Source organism: Triturus cristatus, chromosome 12 (assembly GCF_964204655.1).
Source record: "Triturus cristatus chromosome 12, aTriCri1.1, whole genome shotgun sequence".
NCBI classification, from domain to species: Eukaryota; Metazoa; Chordata; class Amphibia; order Caudata; family Salamandridae; genus Triturus; species Triturus cristatus.
This window is the reverse complement of record NC_140595.1, coordinates 585,398,927-585,415,720: the sequence shown is the minus strand read 5'-3', so window position 1 is coordinate 585,415,720 and position 16,794 is coordinate 585,398,927. Positions and strand designations below refer to the sequence as shown.

The 16,794-nt window shown below is 45.5% G+C and overlaps 1 protein-coding gene across 3 annotated transcripts in view; it reads left to right on the top strand.

The window, feature by feature from the left end:
• Nucleotides 1-16,794, top strand: part of LOC146776322 (polycystin-1-like protein 2) — a 508,528-nt gene that overhangs the window by 224,459 nt on the left and 267,275 nt on the right. For all 3 annotated transcript variants that reach the window (XM_085637372.1, XM_085637374.1, XM_085637373.1), the window contains one exon: nucleotides 5,125-5,338. In XM_085637372.1, coding sequence (XP_085493498.1) covers nucleotides 5,125-5,338 — 214 coding nt within the window. The remainder of the gene's footprint in view (nucleotides 1-5,124; nucleotides 5,339-16,794) is intronic.

Below are 16,794 nucleotides of genomic sequence, written 5' to 3'. Positions count from 1 at the left end.
TCCAGTAATAGCGTATTTGCGCCTCCAGGGAGTGCAAATATTTCCATACCTGGACGATTTTCTCCTGAAATCTCAGTCAAGCACTCACCTGCGACAACACACTCTTCTGTGCCAGAACGTGTTTCGCTCTTTAGGCCTATCCGTAAATGTGGAAAAATCCCAACTTCATCCGTACCAACAAAGAGATTTCCTGGGCGCAACTCTGGAGACTGTGTCGGCGAAGGCATTCCTCTCCCAGGAGCGTCTCAAAAAGATGCTGCGACTGGTGGCTCTGATCAGATCAAGAGAGTCAGTTTCTGTGAGACTATTAAAATCATTTCTGGGGATGGCGTCATCATCCATTGCCTTGATCCCTCATTGCCGGCTGAGGACACGTCCTATCCAGGAAGCTCTGGATGCTCAGTGGCGTCAGGTAACGGGATCTTTCCACGACATGATATGTGTCACAGATCAGATAAAGTCAGCACTCGCATGGTGGGCAATTCCAGCCAACTTGACGGAAGGCAGGTCCTTTCTGTCGCTGCCACCGGACAGAACACTCACAACAGACGCCTCATTGGAAGGATGGGGCGCTCATTTGGAGGATCTCTCTGTGAAGGGAAGATGGTCCACACATCAAAGATCTTGGCACATCAACAGGTTGGAGCTCATGGCGATTTTTCTGGCTCTAAAATCGTTTCTGCCTTTGCTCCAAGGAGAGTCAGTGCTAATACAGACAGACAACACAACCTGTATGCACTATGTCAACAAACAGGGCGGAACAAGATCCCCAAGTCTCTCCAGGCTAGCTCAAAGAATTTGGGACTGGTCTCTCAGTCATCAGATCTTGCTTACGGCAGTCCACCTGCCAGGAGTATCCAATGTCCTAGCGGATTCCCTGAGCAGGTCCTCCTCGTCGACCCACGAGTGGGAGTTACACCAACCCACTCTAGAGAGGATATTCCAACTATGGGGCCGTCCGCAACTCGATCTCTTTGCCACGCCGGAGAACCGGAAATGCCGAAATTACGCAAGCTGGCATCCCCACAAGCAATCACAAGGGAATGCCCTTTTGATAAACTGGTGCAATCTATTTGCGTACGCCTTTCCTCCAATACCCCTCATACCTCGGGTTCTTTGGAAGATGAGGAGACAGCCTTGCCACCTGATCCTAATAGCCCCGCGCTGGCCACGGCAAGCGTGGTTCTCAGAACTGCTCCTCCTGTCCCAATGCCAGCCAATCCTCCTGCAACATCGGACGGATCTGCTTACCATGAGCGAAGGGAGAATTTGTCATCCAAATCCCTCCTCACTGAGCTTATCAGCATGGAACCTGAACACCATGAGTTCGCCCACCTAGACATCCCCCAGGATTGTAGGGATATTTTGGCCCAGGCAAGAGCACCTTCTACAATCAGGACGTACAAGTTTAAATGGAAACGATTCTGCCATTGGTGTGCTGCTAACGGAGTTCATCCGATACATTCCACGGCAGAGCAATTGCTACCATTCTTCTTGCACCTAGCCAGTTCTGGACTGTCGCATGCAACCCTAAGGGTTTTTCTAGCAGCCATTTCCCGTTTCCGGCAAGATGGATCAAGTTCCCTGTGTTCCTCAAGAATAATCCGCCAATTCTTTAAGGGCCTATTCCGGAAATTTCCGCCAGTTCGGCGTCCTCCTCCGTTGTGGCACCTCAACGTTGTGTTGGCACAATTGATGAGACCTCCGTTTGAGCCCATTCACAAGGCCGACCTAAAATATCTCACTTGGAAAGTAGCTCTACTTCTGGCACTAACGTCTTCTCGTCGTGTCAGTGACATCCATGCTTTTACCATCAAACCTCCGTTCCTGCAGTTCAAACCGGATGCTGCAGTGTTACGCACCAATCCATCATTTCTACCCAAGGTGCCTACTGACTTTCACATTAATGAGCCAGTAATATTAAAGACCTTTTTTGCCAATCCTCAGACACCTGCAGAACAAAGATTACATTCTTTGGACGTCAAGCGGTGTCTTAAGTTCTACATCAGTAAGACAGCTTCTTTCAGGAAATCCGATCAACTTTTTATAGCTTATGGACGCTGTCATAAAGGACGTCAGGTTACTAAACCAACGATTGCACGCTGGATCTCGGCAGCTATTGTCTTCTGCCACCAAAGGGCAAATAAACCTCTGCAGTCTCCAGTGAGGGCACACTCCACTAGGGCAGTGTCATCATCTACTGCCTTATTTGCTGGAGTCTCTTTGCAACACATCTGCAGAGCAGCTACGTGGTCGACCAGACACACGTTTACTAAGCACTACTGCTTGGCAACTTTAAGCGAGGAGGATGCTGCAGTGGGACAGGCAGTGCTGCGCAATCTTTTTAAGTAAGGTGAGCCTCTTCCTCCCGCCTCCATATTGTTTCCATATATATTATGCATTTACAATGTTACAGTTGTTCAATACTGTTTTTATGCATAGAAGATTGATTATCTATATATGTTGAATCTATTTGGCATGGAAACAATGGTGATTGTTACTGCTAGCTATTCTATATTCAAGCATGTGAATCTATGAAAGACACCCTAATACTGGAGAAGAACAATTGTTACTTACCTGTAAACAGGTGGTTCTCCAGTATTGGTGTCTTTCATAGATTCACATGCGACCCTCCCTCCTCCCTTCAGAGGCTCTCTTCTCCTCATGCACTTTACAGTCACTCTTGTGCTACGAAAATCTGAGGTGAGAAGCTCTGAGGAGAAGGTTCTAGAGAGGGGCTGACGCCTGATTGGCTGGAGTTCGGACTTACATAATGACAGAGATAGACTACAAAGGTCTTTTGTCTCTCTCCATTGTATTCCTATGGAGTTTTTCTCTTATAGGTACACTATGTGTGTTTTACACCTATATGCACTAATTATATGATTACTTATGTATATATTTTACTACATATATATATGTATATATTGCTATTTTATTTACCGTGGGACTCCCACTCCGACGACGGGGAATATTCAAGCATGTGAATCTATGAAAGACACCAATACTGGAGAACCACCTGTTTACAGGTAAGTAACAATTGTTCATCCTAGTAGTGGCGGAGGTCTTGTGGCTGTCCCACCGCCACCATCGTAATCGGGCAGAAGGCCCGACGCTATGGTGACGGTCGGAACCACCATTCACGAGTACGGCGGTCCCAGGACCACCGTACTCTTAATTAGGCCCATAGTATTTAATATTAGTTCCATTTATTTAATTTGCATTATATTATATTAACGTTTTATATTAAAATATTTCATAAGTACTATTTTAAACTATATATAAAACAATATTTTGTGTGTTTTTTAATTATATTAGTGTAAAACGATATTTTGTATTCAATATTTTTGTACTTACCATTATAAGTATAGGTACATTATATTTTTGTAATCAATATTTTTGATGCAGTATTTTTGGTCATGAGATTGTTGGTTTCAATATTATGTCAGTGTATTCAAGCTATACAAAAGAGTGCAGTCTCAGCCCTCACCCCTACCATCAGTCAAATGGCATTACTCAGGATGACTATTTTCTAAAGGCAGCCCTGTCTCTCTTCCCTTACTTCAGTGTCTTTATATATAGTTGGGCCAGCAGGCCTCATCCTAAGTGACCCAGATAAAAAGGTCTAGTCATGATATAGATCTCTTTTAACTGTGGTGCGCTGCTGCCACCATCACTCTATTCAATATGCCCATCACAGGGACAGTAGTCCACTGGTAGTGTTGAGCACCCTCCCAGGTCACAGAATAGGTCCAGGATCTCTCATCCTCTCATAGTTAGACACAGGCCTAGTCGTCTGCACACACAATAACTGACACGAGGGCCAAAATAAAAAGCCCAGATTTACACACACTTGTGAACTCAAGGCAAGGGAACATGCCCATATACCATGCATAGCCAACGCTAATCACCTACCAAATTATATACAGCCTCAACGAAGGGCATCCTGCACCCACAGCCATCAAACCCCAGTCCACAGATTGCTTGCATTACTGAAAACATTGAAGTTATGTAATGCTGTATTTCAAAGAAATTACATCATGTAACTAACTTTAATATATTCATATTCACTTTGTGGAATGTGAGAGACTTTTTGAGTGCAGCAGTTGTATATGTAACTGTAAGTTTCATTGTCTCGGACTTTTGCAATTAATACTTATGTAAAGTTTGCTGCAAAGCCTTCCGATGTGCACTATTTAGTTAATACATTTATAGGCAAAATGTAAATTGTGAAATTCCATATTCATACTTTAATAATTTCATACTTTAATAATGCAATATGCGCTCAATATGTAACGATGGTTGATTTCATTAGCATACAGTTCTTCACGACGATATGCATTTAATGTTATTATCGTTTTATGTTATGCTATAGCTGTGCACCTGGACACAGTGCCATTTCTTTTCATTCTGTTGACGCATTGTGCTCAAATGGGGTTAAGTGGCACAGTTTTTTTCTACGCCCATTACTTGATACACTAATGCATTAGAATCCCTTGTTTGAATCTACATTTATTGGTACATAATTAAATGGGACTGTCCTCTTTGTGGTCCTTCTCGGTGCTTTTACCACTCCCTTGGGTACCACCATCTTGGGAAGCATGGCATTATTTGATACACCATTGACGCCCGCAGACACTCTTGCTAGTGCTGTTTTAATTTGATTGTCTAAAGCACTCTCCTGGTGATTCCGTATGCACAACTTTTTCAGATATTCCACAATAATTCCTGACCAAATTAATGCTGCAAGGACAGATGACTTGTAACTAGTACTGACCTCAATTTCAGTATTTGTTATATGCATATACTCTCATTGGCACAAGGCATATTGTGAGTTTACATCTTGTTTTAAACTAGAAATTTGAAAATCCCATTAACAATTATTATCACATTCTTAGACCTGCTTTGGTAGAATACCCAACACCCACCGTCTCCTAAGATCTGTGAAATTTACAAATTAAAATATGCTTTCATTAGAGGTTGGGTTGGAGATTTGTAAAATGGAGAGCAGCCATTCTCCTGTGGCCTCATGTCCAGATGATGTCTGGGTGTTAGATAACCATGTACCAATGTTCTGGAACTACAGGTCAGCCTAATCATGTTGTTGTGTTTTTCAAAACCTAGATCTTTCTACCAAGGCCAGATGCGGCTTCAATAACCCCGTCCATTATCAAAGCCTCTGGAGGAAACATGGTGCTGCTAACCTTCCAAGTTGCGTCACTGAGCAGCACACTGGTGGTGATAGCTACGGTGATTGAAAATATTCCCCTGGAGCTGTTTCTATGGCACAATAACATCTCCACTTTGATCAAGAGTACTCAGAATTCTACTAGTTCAGGTAATGACCCTAGGATGACCAAGTAGAAGAGGTATATCTTGCCTTGAGTGATCCATTGATATTGTTTATGCTGTTGACTGCCTGGATCTCAGTTTGCTAGCTGTCCTGGGCCTGTAACCAATACCACTGTCTCTCTGTCTGTTCATAGCATTCTGTCTTAGTATTCATGCTCCTGTATCCTGGCCCTGATGTTCTTGTTGGCCTTTCCCAGGCCCACACCCCTCTTCTTCTGTCTATATCTGTGTGTCCCTATCTGAGACTCTGTGTATCTCCGTTGCACTGTCTGTCTTCCTGTCCTAGTGTCTGTCTCTCTGTGCCAGTCATTATGTCTCCATCTACTTGTGTCTGGGATTGTGCATACCTGTAATAGCTATTTATAGTTAAATGAACCCTTTTTCATCATTAGTTTCTGCTGTCTCTTGTGATTGATCTTAAGGATTAGAATTTGTAGAATGTGATTGACACTGAAAGCGCAGTAAACTGCTGAGGCACATTATACCAGTCACTTATGTGTCCTTGCAATTGTGAGTAGCATTGCTCCTACAGTTGGCAGTGTTAATAACACAACGTAGGAATAGTGATGTTGTTGGCATCCTAGTCATGCACTCCAGGGGAATGAGTTCTTGTACCGATCATTGCTTGTGCCACCATTGACATGTACAACTCAATTCCTGCTGTAATTTTTATGTTTGATATGTTTATTAAGTTGCATATTTGCAATATACAAATATCAATCACATATAACTGAATCGCAACCAGTATACATTTACAACAGTCAAGTCATTTACAGTCATCAATTGCAATATAGGTATAGCTCGGCCATACTGGCCGCTGAGATAACACACAATGAGCCAAGTCCCATATAGGGAGACTAAATCAGCCCCATCAGTACCATATACATATTGTTGAGATGTCCGAATCACAGATCGTGTTTCGTAGACAATTACAGTACCCGTACATTTCTCCCAATGACTATAGTCTACTTGGCCGTTTCTTCAAAATTGCTGATCAAACCACTTTATAGAAAACCAACAGTAAACGAACAATAAACCAATACAAAGAAAGAAAATGAAAATAAAAAGGGGAGGGAGAGAAGGGGGGGGCAGGAGCTGCACTTTAATACAGTAGACACTCGAAAGCCATGACAAGAGTGCCCATGGGGCATGTCCTGATATGCCCATGTGAGTTGTGAGCTGTAGCACCACGAGGCAGTGTTTAGCAATTGTTGACAACTATTCCTGAGTATTCCAGGGAATTAACATATTACAATATGTGTGCATCTCGTATTTACATAAAACCTGGGGTGTCTGGGAGGTTCTCCGGAGTTACAGCCACCTGGAGCGCCGTCAAGATGGCACTCCAAGAAGATGAAGGAAAATGCTACTTATGGGTCCGGATGTTTGCACTTTGTTTTTCTTCGAAGAAGTCTTCCTAGTCATGAGGTAGGGGACTCCTCCTTTCGGTGATAGTGCGTATGGTCATCGACTCCATCTTCAGATTGTTTTCCTGCAGAGGGTGAGAGAATGGAGTAGTAGTAAAGAATAGAGATGGCCATGTGTAAGCATGAATAGTATCAAGAGAACTACAGCAGCTACAGCTACCCGGGAGGTGGGTGGGCAAATGAGATTCTACAGCTCTACTTTCCAAGAAAAGATGCATACTGGGTAAGTAGCATTTTCCGTTCGAGGCATGTGAGCTGTAGATCACATGCTTATGCATAGACAATACATTAGTCTCCCCTAAGCGGTAGCTATCCTGTAACTGATGAGGTTGTCTGAAATAGTGTTTCAAGTACTGCTTGGCCAACATTAGCCTTTTGTCTGGCTAACACATCTACACAATAGTGTTTGGTGAATGTGTGTGGTGTGGACCGTGTTGCAGCTTTGCAAATGTCAGTAATAGGGATGTTGCCTAAGAAAGCCATAGTAGCTCTTAGCTTACGAGTGGAATGTGCTCTAGGAGGTACCGTTAGAGTCCTTTTGGCTTTTGCATAGCAAATTTGGATACATTTAACAATCCACCTAGCAATACCTGATATGGATATGGGATTGCGTTTATGAGGTGGTGAAAAAGCAACAAAAAGTTGTTTGGTCTTACAAAATGATTTAGTTCCTTCAATGTAATACAACAGTGCTCTTTTAACATCTAAGGTGTGTAGAGCTCTTTCTGCAACAGAGTCAGGTGAGAGAAGAAGAACCGACTGATTAATGTGAAATCCAGATACTACCTTAGGTAGGAATTTGGGATTGGTACGAAGAACTACTTTATCTTTGTGTAGATGAAAAAAGGGTTCTTCTATTGTTAGTTCCTGAAGTTCACCTACTCTCCTCAATAAATCAATAAAGTGATTGCAATGAGGAAAGCTGTTTTCCAAGTAATGAACAGTAGCTCAAATCTGTGCATGGGTTTAAATGGTGGGCCCATGAGCCTTGTGAGGACAATATTAAGATTCCACACTGGGGCAGGTGGAAGTCTTGGTGGTATAACTCTTTTTAGTCCTTCCATAAATGCTTTGAATACAGGCACTCTAAAGAGCGATAGATGTTGTCTATTTTGAAGATAGGCTGCAATTGCAGCGAGATGCAGTCTGATGGATGTATAGGCCAACGACGGCTGCTGTAAATGTAACAGGTAGCAGATAATGTTTTGTATGGAAGCATCCAAAGGGTTGATGTTATTGTTATTACAATAGATAACAAATCGCTTCCATTTGGCTGCATAGCAGGCTCTTGTGGTAGGCTTTCTAGCTTCCTTAATAATTTTCATACAGTCTGGTGGTAGGTTCAGATAACCAAACTCCATGACTTCAAGAGCCAGATCGCGATGTTCAATTGTTTGGGATCTGGGTCTTTGATTTCTCCATGGCTCGGTGTGAGGAGACTGGGAGTTTAATGTAATTTTTGATGTGGTACTAGAGAGAGTTCCAACAGGGTTGTGAACCAGGGTTGACATGCCCATGTTGGAGCTACCAGTATTAGTGTGAGGGATGTTTGCCTGAGTTTCCGAACCACTGATGGAATGAGTGGGAGAGGCCGAAAAGCGAAATCAAATATCCCTGACCAGTTCTTCCATAGAGCATTGCCTTTGGACAACGGGTGTGGATACCTGGAGGCAAAGCTTTGGCATTTTGCGTTTTGTGGTGTTGCAAACAAATCTATGTGAGGGACTCCCCAAGCTTGGAAGTATGAGTGGAGAATTGAGGGTTGAGTTCCCATTTGTGTATTTGATACCTCTGCCTGCTGAGGAGGTCCGCAATCTGATTGTTGATTTCTGGGAGGTGTTCCGCTAGGAGATAGATATTGTGGTGAATAGCCCACCTCCAGATGTCTTGGGCTAAGTGGGACAGTTGGAGAGAGTGTGTCCCCCCTGTTTCTGTATGTAATACATAGCTGTCATGTTGTCGGTTCGGACCAACAGAGCTTTGTCAGACAGGTGATCTTGAAAGGCTTTGAGAGCTAGAGAGATTACCATGAGCTCTAAGTGATTGATGTGGAGCAACTTTTGCTGGTGGTTCCACAACCCTTGTACTGTGTGTTGAAGATGAGCTCCCCAGCCAGTAAGGGTAGCGTCCGCTGTTAGTACTGTCTGTGGAACTGGGTCTATGAACGGCTGTCGTTTTGACAGATTTTGGGTGTTCCACCACTATAGAGAGTGATGAGTACGGCCGCCTACCAACACTAGATCCGTTAATAGACCGTGTGACTGGTTCCACTGACTGTGTAAGCAATCCTGAAGTGGACGCATGTGCAGTCTGGAATGAGGAACGATCATGATGCAAGATGCCATCATTCCCAACAGTTGAATAAACACTCAAGTTGGAAATAATTGACTGGCTTGAAATTTGTTAATTGGCGCTTGAATGTTTCGAATTCTGTCTGCCTTGGGAAATGCTAGAGCCCTTTGAGTATTCAGAGTGGCTCCTAGGTAGTCCTGGATTTTGTTTGGCCAAAGATGTGATTTTAACACATTGACTGTAAACCCTAGGTGGTTAATTAACTGAATGGTTACGGAAGTATGGTTGCGGCATTGTTGGTACGTGCCGGCTTTGATGAGCCAGTCATCCAGATAGGGGTAAGACATGTATGCTTTGTCTTCTTAGATGCGCAGCTACTACCGCCAGACATTTTGTGAAGACTCTGGGGGCAGTGGTGACTCCGAATCGAGTACTTTGAACTGGTAGTGTTGACCGGCTATCAGGAACCTGAGAAATTTGCGGTGAGCCGGATGGATTGGAATATGAAAGTAGGCGTCTTTTAAGTGTAGAGTAGAAAGAAAGTCGCCCTTTTGCAAAAGAGGTTGAACTTGTTGAAGTGTTACCATGTGGAAATGGTCTGACTGTATGTAAAGACTTAGTTCTCTGAGATCTAATATTGGTCTGAGAGAGCCGTCCTTTTTGGGAATTAGGAAGTAAAAGGAGTAGACGCCCGACCCTTGTTGTTGTGGTGGTACGGGCTCTATAGCTTGTTTGAGTAGTAGGGATTGTACCTCTTGTTCGAGAAGGTATAGGTGATCTGGTGAAAGTTTGTGCGACTTTGGCGGAATGTTTGGAGGAGTGTTGATGAACTTCAGGCAGTAACCAGAATGGATAATTTGAAGAACCCACTTGTCTGTTGTTATTGACTGCCACTTTGGTAAAAATTGTGACAGTCTTCCCCCCATAGGTGTTAAGTGGTCAGGGGGGACTATGAGCAAGTCACTACTTTGTATTGGAGGGGGAGGTACATGTGTTGGAACCTCTACCCCTGCCCTTACCGTTGTTTTCTCTATAACCACCTCTGAAGTAAGTTTTAGATCCTGAGGGTTGGTTATTGCCCTTATAGGTGGATGCAGTGTCTGAGGAAGTTGTTTTGGAACCTGCTCTATAAAAGAAGCGCCAAAAGGAACCACGGCCTTACAGAGACTGAAGGGCTCCCATTGACTTAGCCACTTCGGTATCTTCATCTTCTCAAGGGAAGTATCTACCACCGGCCCAAACAGGTGTTCTTTATCAAATGTTGTGTTTAATATTGAGTTCTGGACCTCCAGTTTGAACCCTGATATTCGTAGCCAAGCGTGCCTTTTTAAGAGGACACTAGTGTTCACCGCTCTGGCAGTTGTATTAGCAGCATCTAGGGAGTACCTAATTTGATTATTGGAAATAAGTTGTCCCTCACGTACCAAGTCTTGCGCTTTAGCTTTATGTTCTTGGGGTAGAGATTGGATAAGTTGTTTCATTTCATCCCAATGCGCACAGTCTTTTCTGGCTTGTAGAGCTTGTGTGTTACATTTGCGCCAGAAGTTAGCTGCCTGGGAGGCTACAATTCTCCCTGAAGCATCAAGGAGTTTTAACTCTTTATCTGTGGGTGGTGCATCTCCAGTAGTCTGCCCTCTTGCGTGCATTAGAGACAACTAATGAGTCTAAGGGTAATTGCCTTTTATGTAGACTGGATCAGATGGTGCAGGCTTGTATTTTTTATCCACCCTAGGGGTAAGGATACGCGCCCTGACAGGATCCTTGAAAATGTCGTCTACATGTCTGGCCATCAAAATCATGAGCACCATCCACTCCGGCTCTCCGTCAGACCCATGCCCATACCACATCTTCAACAAAGCTAGCGCCACCATCGCACCCCACCTCCGCAAGACATTCAACATCTCCTTCGAGACCGCGACCTTCCCGGAGAGCTGGAAGCACGCAGAGATCAACGCCTTACTGAAGAAACCCAAGGCAGATCCGAAGGACCTCAAGAACTTCCGGCCCATCTCTCTGCTCCTGTTCCCGGCGAAGTTCATCGAGAAGACTGTCAACAGACAGCTGACCTGCTACCTCGAGGAGAACAACATCCTGGACCCGTCCCAGTCCAGGATCCGCAGCAACCACAGCACCGAGACTGCCCTCATCGCCACCACCGATGACATCAGGGCCCTGCTGGACAACAGCGAAACCGCGGCCCTCTTCCTCCTGGACCTATCAGCCGCATTCGACACTGTCTGCCACCGCACCCTACGAACACGCCTCCACAACGCAGGGATCCGAGAGAAGGCTCTGGAATGGACCACCTCCTTCCTCTTCGGCAGAACCCAGAGCGTCCTCCTCCCCCTTTCCACTCCGAAGCCTCCGAGATTACCTGCAGCGTACCCCAAGGATCATCCCTCAGCCCTACATTGTTCAACGTCTACATGGCACCGCTCGCCCACGTCGCCCGACTACACGACCTCAACATTATCTCCTTTGCCGACGACACCCAGCTGATCCTCTCCCTCACCAAGGACCCCCTCACCACCAAAACCAACCTCAACGAAGGAATGAAAGTCGCCGCCGAGTGGATGAAGAACAGCCGTCTGAAGTTGAACTCAGACTAGAAAGAGGTCCTCATCCTCGGCTCCACCCCCCAGCCTGGGACGACTCCTGGTGGCCGACCGCACTGGGAGCAGCACCGACTCCCACCGACCACGGACCCAACCTGGGGTTCATCCTCGACTCATCACTCTCCATGACCAAGCAAGTCAACGCCGTCTCGTCCTCCTGCTTCAACACCCTCCGCATGCTCCGCAAGATCTACAGGTGGATCCCCACCGAAACAAGAAGAACGGTCACCCAGGCCCTCGTCAGCAGCCGGCTGGACTACGGCAACGCCCTCTACGCGGGAACAACAGCCAAACTCCAGAAAAGACTCCAACGCATACAGATCGCCTCCGCACGCCTCGTTCTCGACTTCCCCCGCCACAGCCACATCACTGCCCACCTGAGAAACCTGCACTGGCTCCCCGTCAACAAGAGGATCACCTTCAAGCTCCTCACTCACACACACAAGGCAGACCCAGGACCTACTAACCTTCAGGAGGCTTCTCAAGACCTGGCTATTCGAGCAGTAGCAGCACCCCTCCCCCCCCCTCAGCGCCTTGAGACCCTCACGGGTGAGTAGTGCGCTCTACAAATGTTCTGATTGATTGATTGATTGGTCATTCCTTTCAACATGGGCAACATGTGTGTTGATTTTTGTGTGCTATTTTGTATCTCAAAAAGGAAGTCCTCATCAAGGGACTCTTTATGGAGCTGGACCCCATGGTAATTGGCAGCCCTGGTTAGCAATTCAATATACCCTACACTGTCGTCTGGTGGAGAGGGCCTGGTAGGATATAGGTCCGGGTCATTGTCTGTGGGCGAATCAGTGTTATAGTCATCCCACTCATCTGTAGATCCAGAAGTATAATCATTAGTATCATCTTCATCCCCATCACCCTGATTGTTAGGCATATATGGTGGTGAGTGCTCAGGTGAATTTGGCACAGGCAGAGACTGAGGTAAAGGTAGTGAAGGAAGAGGGAGAGGAGTAGAGGAAGGGTTTGTCCCAGCATTTCTCTTCTTTAATGGAATTTGGTGTTCCTCTTCAGTATTAGCTCCCCTTTTAAAAGTCACTTTGGTGGTAATATGTCCAGTTTTTGGATTGTATGACCAAAATGTTCTGTTTTGGGTCCGGTTTTTGGAGCGGAACTATGCTTTTTCTGTGACTTTGGTGTCTCAGTCTGTTTCGGAGCCGAAGGTTTCGGTGCCGATGGTTTCGGGGTTGGTGTTTTTGGATCCAAGGTGGTTGTAGGTTCCGAATGGTGATGTTCGGTGCCAGACTTTGTCTTTGACCCCGAAGGTTTTGGCTCGGTGCCAGACTTGGCATGGGGCTTTTCAGAGTCCGAAGGCTTTTTGGTTGGCTTCGGTGCGAGCCTGGAGGCGGGGCGTCAGAAGCGTGGTCTCGGTGCCAACCGGGGCCCGAGGGCGCGGGTTGGTCCAGAACCTTCTTTTTTGGTGGGATTGGAAGTTGGGGCAAGGTAGGGACTGCACTTACAGTATGTTGTCCATGCGGGATGTCTTTGTCCTAGTCGGAGCCATCGTTGGAAAGGGAGATTTGTTCCTGTTCCTCCTCGGCTTTGATAGCGTCGCCATCTTCTTCTTCCTCTGATTCAGGTCCGAAGAGGTCCGGAATGGAACCTGTGTGTTGGCTCTGCATGTCGCGTCGTCGGGCTCGACGGTTGCGATGAGTCTTTTTGGAGCGGAAAGCTTGGCACACGTCGCAGTCCTGCTCACTGTGTTCCGGTGACAAACACAGGTTACACACTTTGTGTGAGTCGGTGCGCGAGTATTTCGCGTGGCACGGAAGACAAAATTTAAAAGAAGTTCGTTCCATTGACTGCGAGTCGAACCGGGGGCTAGGCCCAACGGCCTACCACGAGCTCTCCGGTCGAAATAGAGTTTTTTGATAAACACGATCTGCGAAGAATAGAGAACGCGATCAAAACAATACCGTCGAGGTTGAGTGTAGTACGCACCGAGAGAAACCAAAGGATAGGCATCGAACCGGAGCGCAGCGAGTCACATCCGAACCCGATGGCGGAAAAATCCAATCTGAAGATGAAGTCGATGACCATGCGCACTATTACCGAAAGGAGGAGTCACCTACCTCGTGACTAGGAAGACTTCTTCCACAAAAAACAAAGTGCAAACATCCGGACCCAACACTAGATGGCGATCTATGCATAAGCATATGATCTACAGCTCACATGCCTCGAACATAGGGTTTTTACGTAATCCCAGTGTATCCTCCTTCATTAGGGAAATAGCTTCAGCTTTCGCCCAATTTAACTTTGATTGTGTCCTAGCTTTAATTGGTGGGGGTCTACAGCCTTCCATCGCCGCGTGAAGAGCCGCTTGCTTGACCGCCAATCCCAGATCCAGGAAGCACGAGGTTACCCTGTTTTTCTTATCTCTGGGAAATATCTCACAATACAGGCCTCACACGTGTGCGGTAGCGCCCTGTCAGGTCTTGCCAATATTTACGCATTCACCAATGTGCAGCGCGGGCAGCAAGCATCTGTTCTGTTAAAATATCTGTTGAGCTTGTCTGGGGTTAAATACGCTCTGTGGATTATATAAAATTGGATTAATTTAAACCTCATGTTTCTGGGGATATTTTTAGGTCTCTCCAATAAAATGTCTCATTCTTTAGGTGTGTACGATCTAGCCTGATCGGCCTCCCATTTATCGCGCAGCAGAGTGAGATCCGTCAGAGTGTGCTCATGTATTGCTTCTACAAACCATTTTGTGAGATGCGCCCTGTACCCATCACATGTATATATTGTATTAAGAGGTGTGTTGGGAATTCCTGCAACATACTACCCCACTGTTACCCGAGCGTTGCAATCCAGGCGGCGTGAATCAAGAACTGCCCAGGCTGTATGTCTTCCTCATCAATCAGGGATACAAAGGGCTGCAATGCACCTCCTTCATAGAGGTCACCTAGTGTGCATATGTCTGCATCCTGCCACCCCGCGAGGTCTACCGTACGAACTCTGCCTCCCTCCCACAGCATCCCCAACAATGGAAGCATAGGCGCATAGGGTATGAGATGTAAAGCTTTGCGAAAACATTTCTGGGCTATGAGCACCAGGAAGATGAGAAGAGTGTACGATTTGGTGCATGGGTGAAAAGTAGAGAGAATCTTCTCTAATGTATACGGAGGAGTACCTTCTGCAGTATCCGCAAGATGCAACTCTGCTACCCATTTTGCAATCCATTAGATCTGGGATGCCAGATAATAGTGCTCAAAGTTGGGTAAGGCCAACCCTCCGCGTGCGACCGGAAGGTACAATTTAAGTAAAGCCACCCTGCAGCGTGTATTGTTCCATAGGAGGTCTCTCATCATGCTCTCTAGTGGAAAAAACGACGCCGGCAGGTATAACGGGAGGTTATCAAAATAATACAGTAGTCTGGGCAACATTACCATCTTAATCAGCGCTACCCAACCTGCAGAGGTTGAGTGTCTTCCAAAAGTCTATCTGGGAGCGTAGAGCGTTAGGCGCCCGTCTGTGTGGGGTCCCTGTCCGGCTTCGGGAGCACAACTCCTGCTGTAATGTGTGTTTGGAAGCATGTCATGTTCTAATGATGGCAAGCTAAGTGACACCAGATCCAAAGCAAAAGACAACGTTAAAGGTTTTAATTTTTATTTAAATTATATTATGCCACAAGTGACATGTTCCCTAAGAGCCAGATCTGTAGGTTTTGACAAGAACTACCTATATCGGTATCTTTCACCGAGGTGTGTTGTAATGAAGAAATGCTGGAGACACTTAAAGAAAAATATATCTCAATTTAATGACAGCCTGCCAGATGCGTGGCTTCCCTCCTGCTAAAATCCAACTATAATCCATGCATCCCAGTGCTCTTGGACACATTGCATTGGAACATACACGAGCAGGAGAACTTAAGGTCATAACACATCTTCCCCTTTACAGTAATATAAAGCTAAGGAAACATCGGATGACACAATAAAATATAAAGAAAACTTAACAAGGAGCTGTACAGAAAAATTAAAATAGAACATCAAGATAAAAGTTTCTAAGCAACTCTACAGTTCACATTTCCCAATCTATTTTAAAGCAGAAATCATTTCTCAACATAATCCTTCAGATAAATACGAGGTCTACGAATTCTCGGACTTCTATTACGACAGCCCTCACCTCCCCCTCTAGCACCATTATAAACAACAGTGTCCTTCTCCTCCCTCCTGTTTCCATTCAAGTCACTGTCTTCCATCATCATACACCCGGTGATGCCCCTGGTAAAACCACCTGTAGGTACTGCAGCCTCACCACCTTTCTGGTATAATTCTACCCTCCTCTTGTTCCACCTATCACCATTCTCAAGAACAATGTACCGATCACAAACTTGCCTCCATCCGACCTTTCTTGAACTTAACCCAATCACCAACGTCTACATTGTTTTTCCTGCTGCCCAAAACATCCTTATTGATACTAACAGTGTTGCCCTGGAATGGCAACCAAGCAGCAAGCATTTTGTACCTGGCTTTCTTCCCCTCATACACTCAAAAAGGGAAATGTTTGTTGCACCAGTTTAGGTGGTGCGATGGGCCCATACCAATTCCTCAACCATCCTTTCCATATTTTTACCATTTTGGAGATCCATCAAGATAGTACCTTTTATTAACCCTTTAGCCCTCTCCACCATCCCATTCCCTCGTGGTTCATAAAGAGAAGTGCACTTGAGTAAGCTGAGTAACATTGTCCGTAACAAGTATTTTGGGAGATCCTTCCTCTTGGAACACTTTTTCTAACACCATACTAGTATTTTTTGTTGTCACCCCATCATGAATTCAGCTACAAGCTGTTTGGAGGAAACATCCATCCAAACAAGTGCATATTTCAACTCAGATCTCAGCTCATTCATTGGTCCAATAAAATCCATGCACACAGTGCACCATAGTTTTCCTGTATCTTCTATGTCCCCCCCCCCTTTCCGATTATAACACAGTTCTCAGTCTTTTTTCACTGTTTTTACAGTGTGGGAACCTCAGCACCCTACACATGAAATCATCATCCATACCCAGCCGCCAAAACAACTCACACAACCTTTTCTTGGTGAGGGTTTGTCCTAGGTGACCCTCATAAACCAAAGATACTATTCTTTT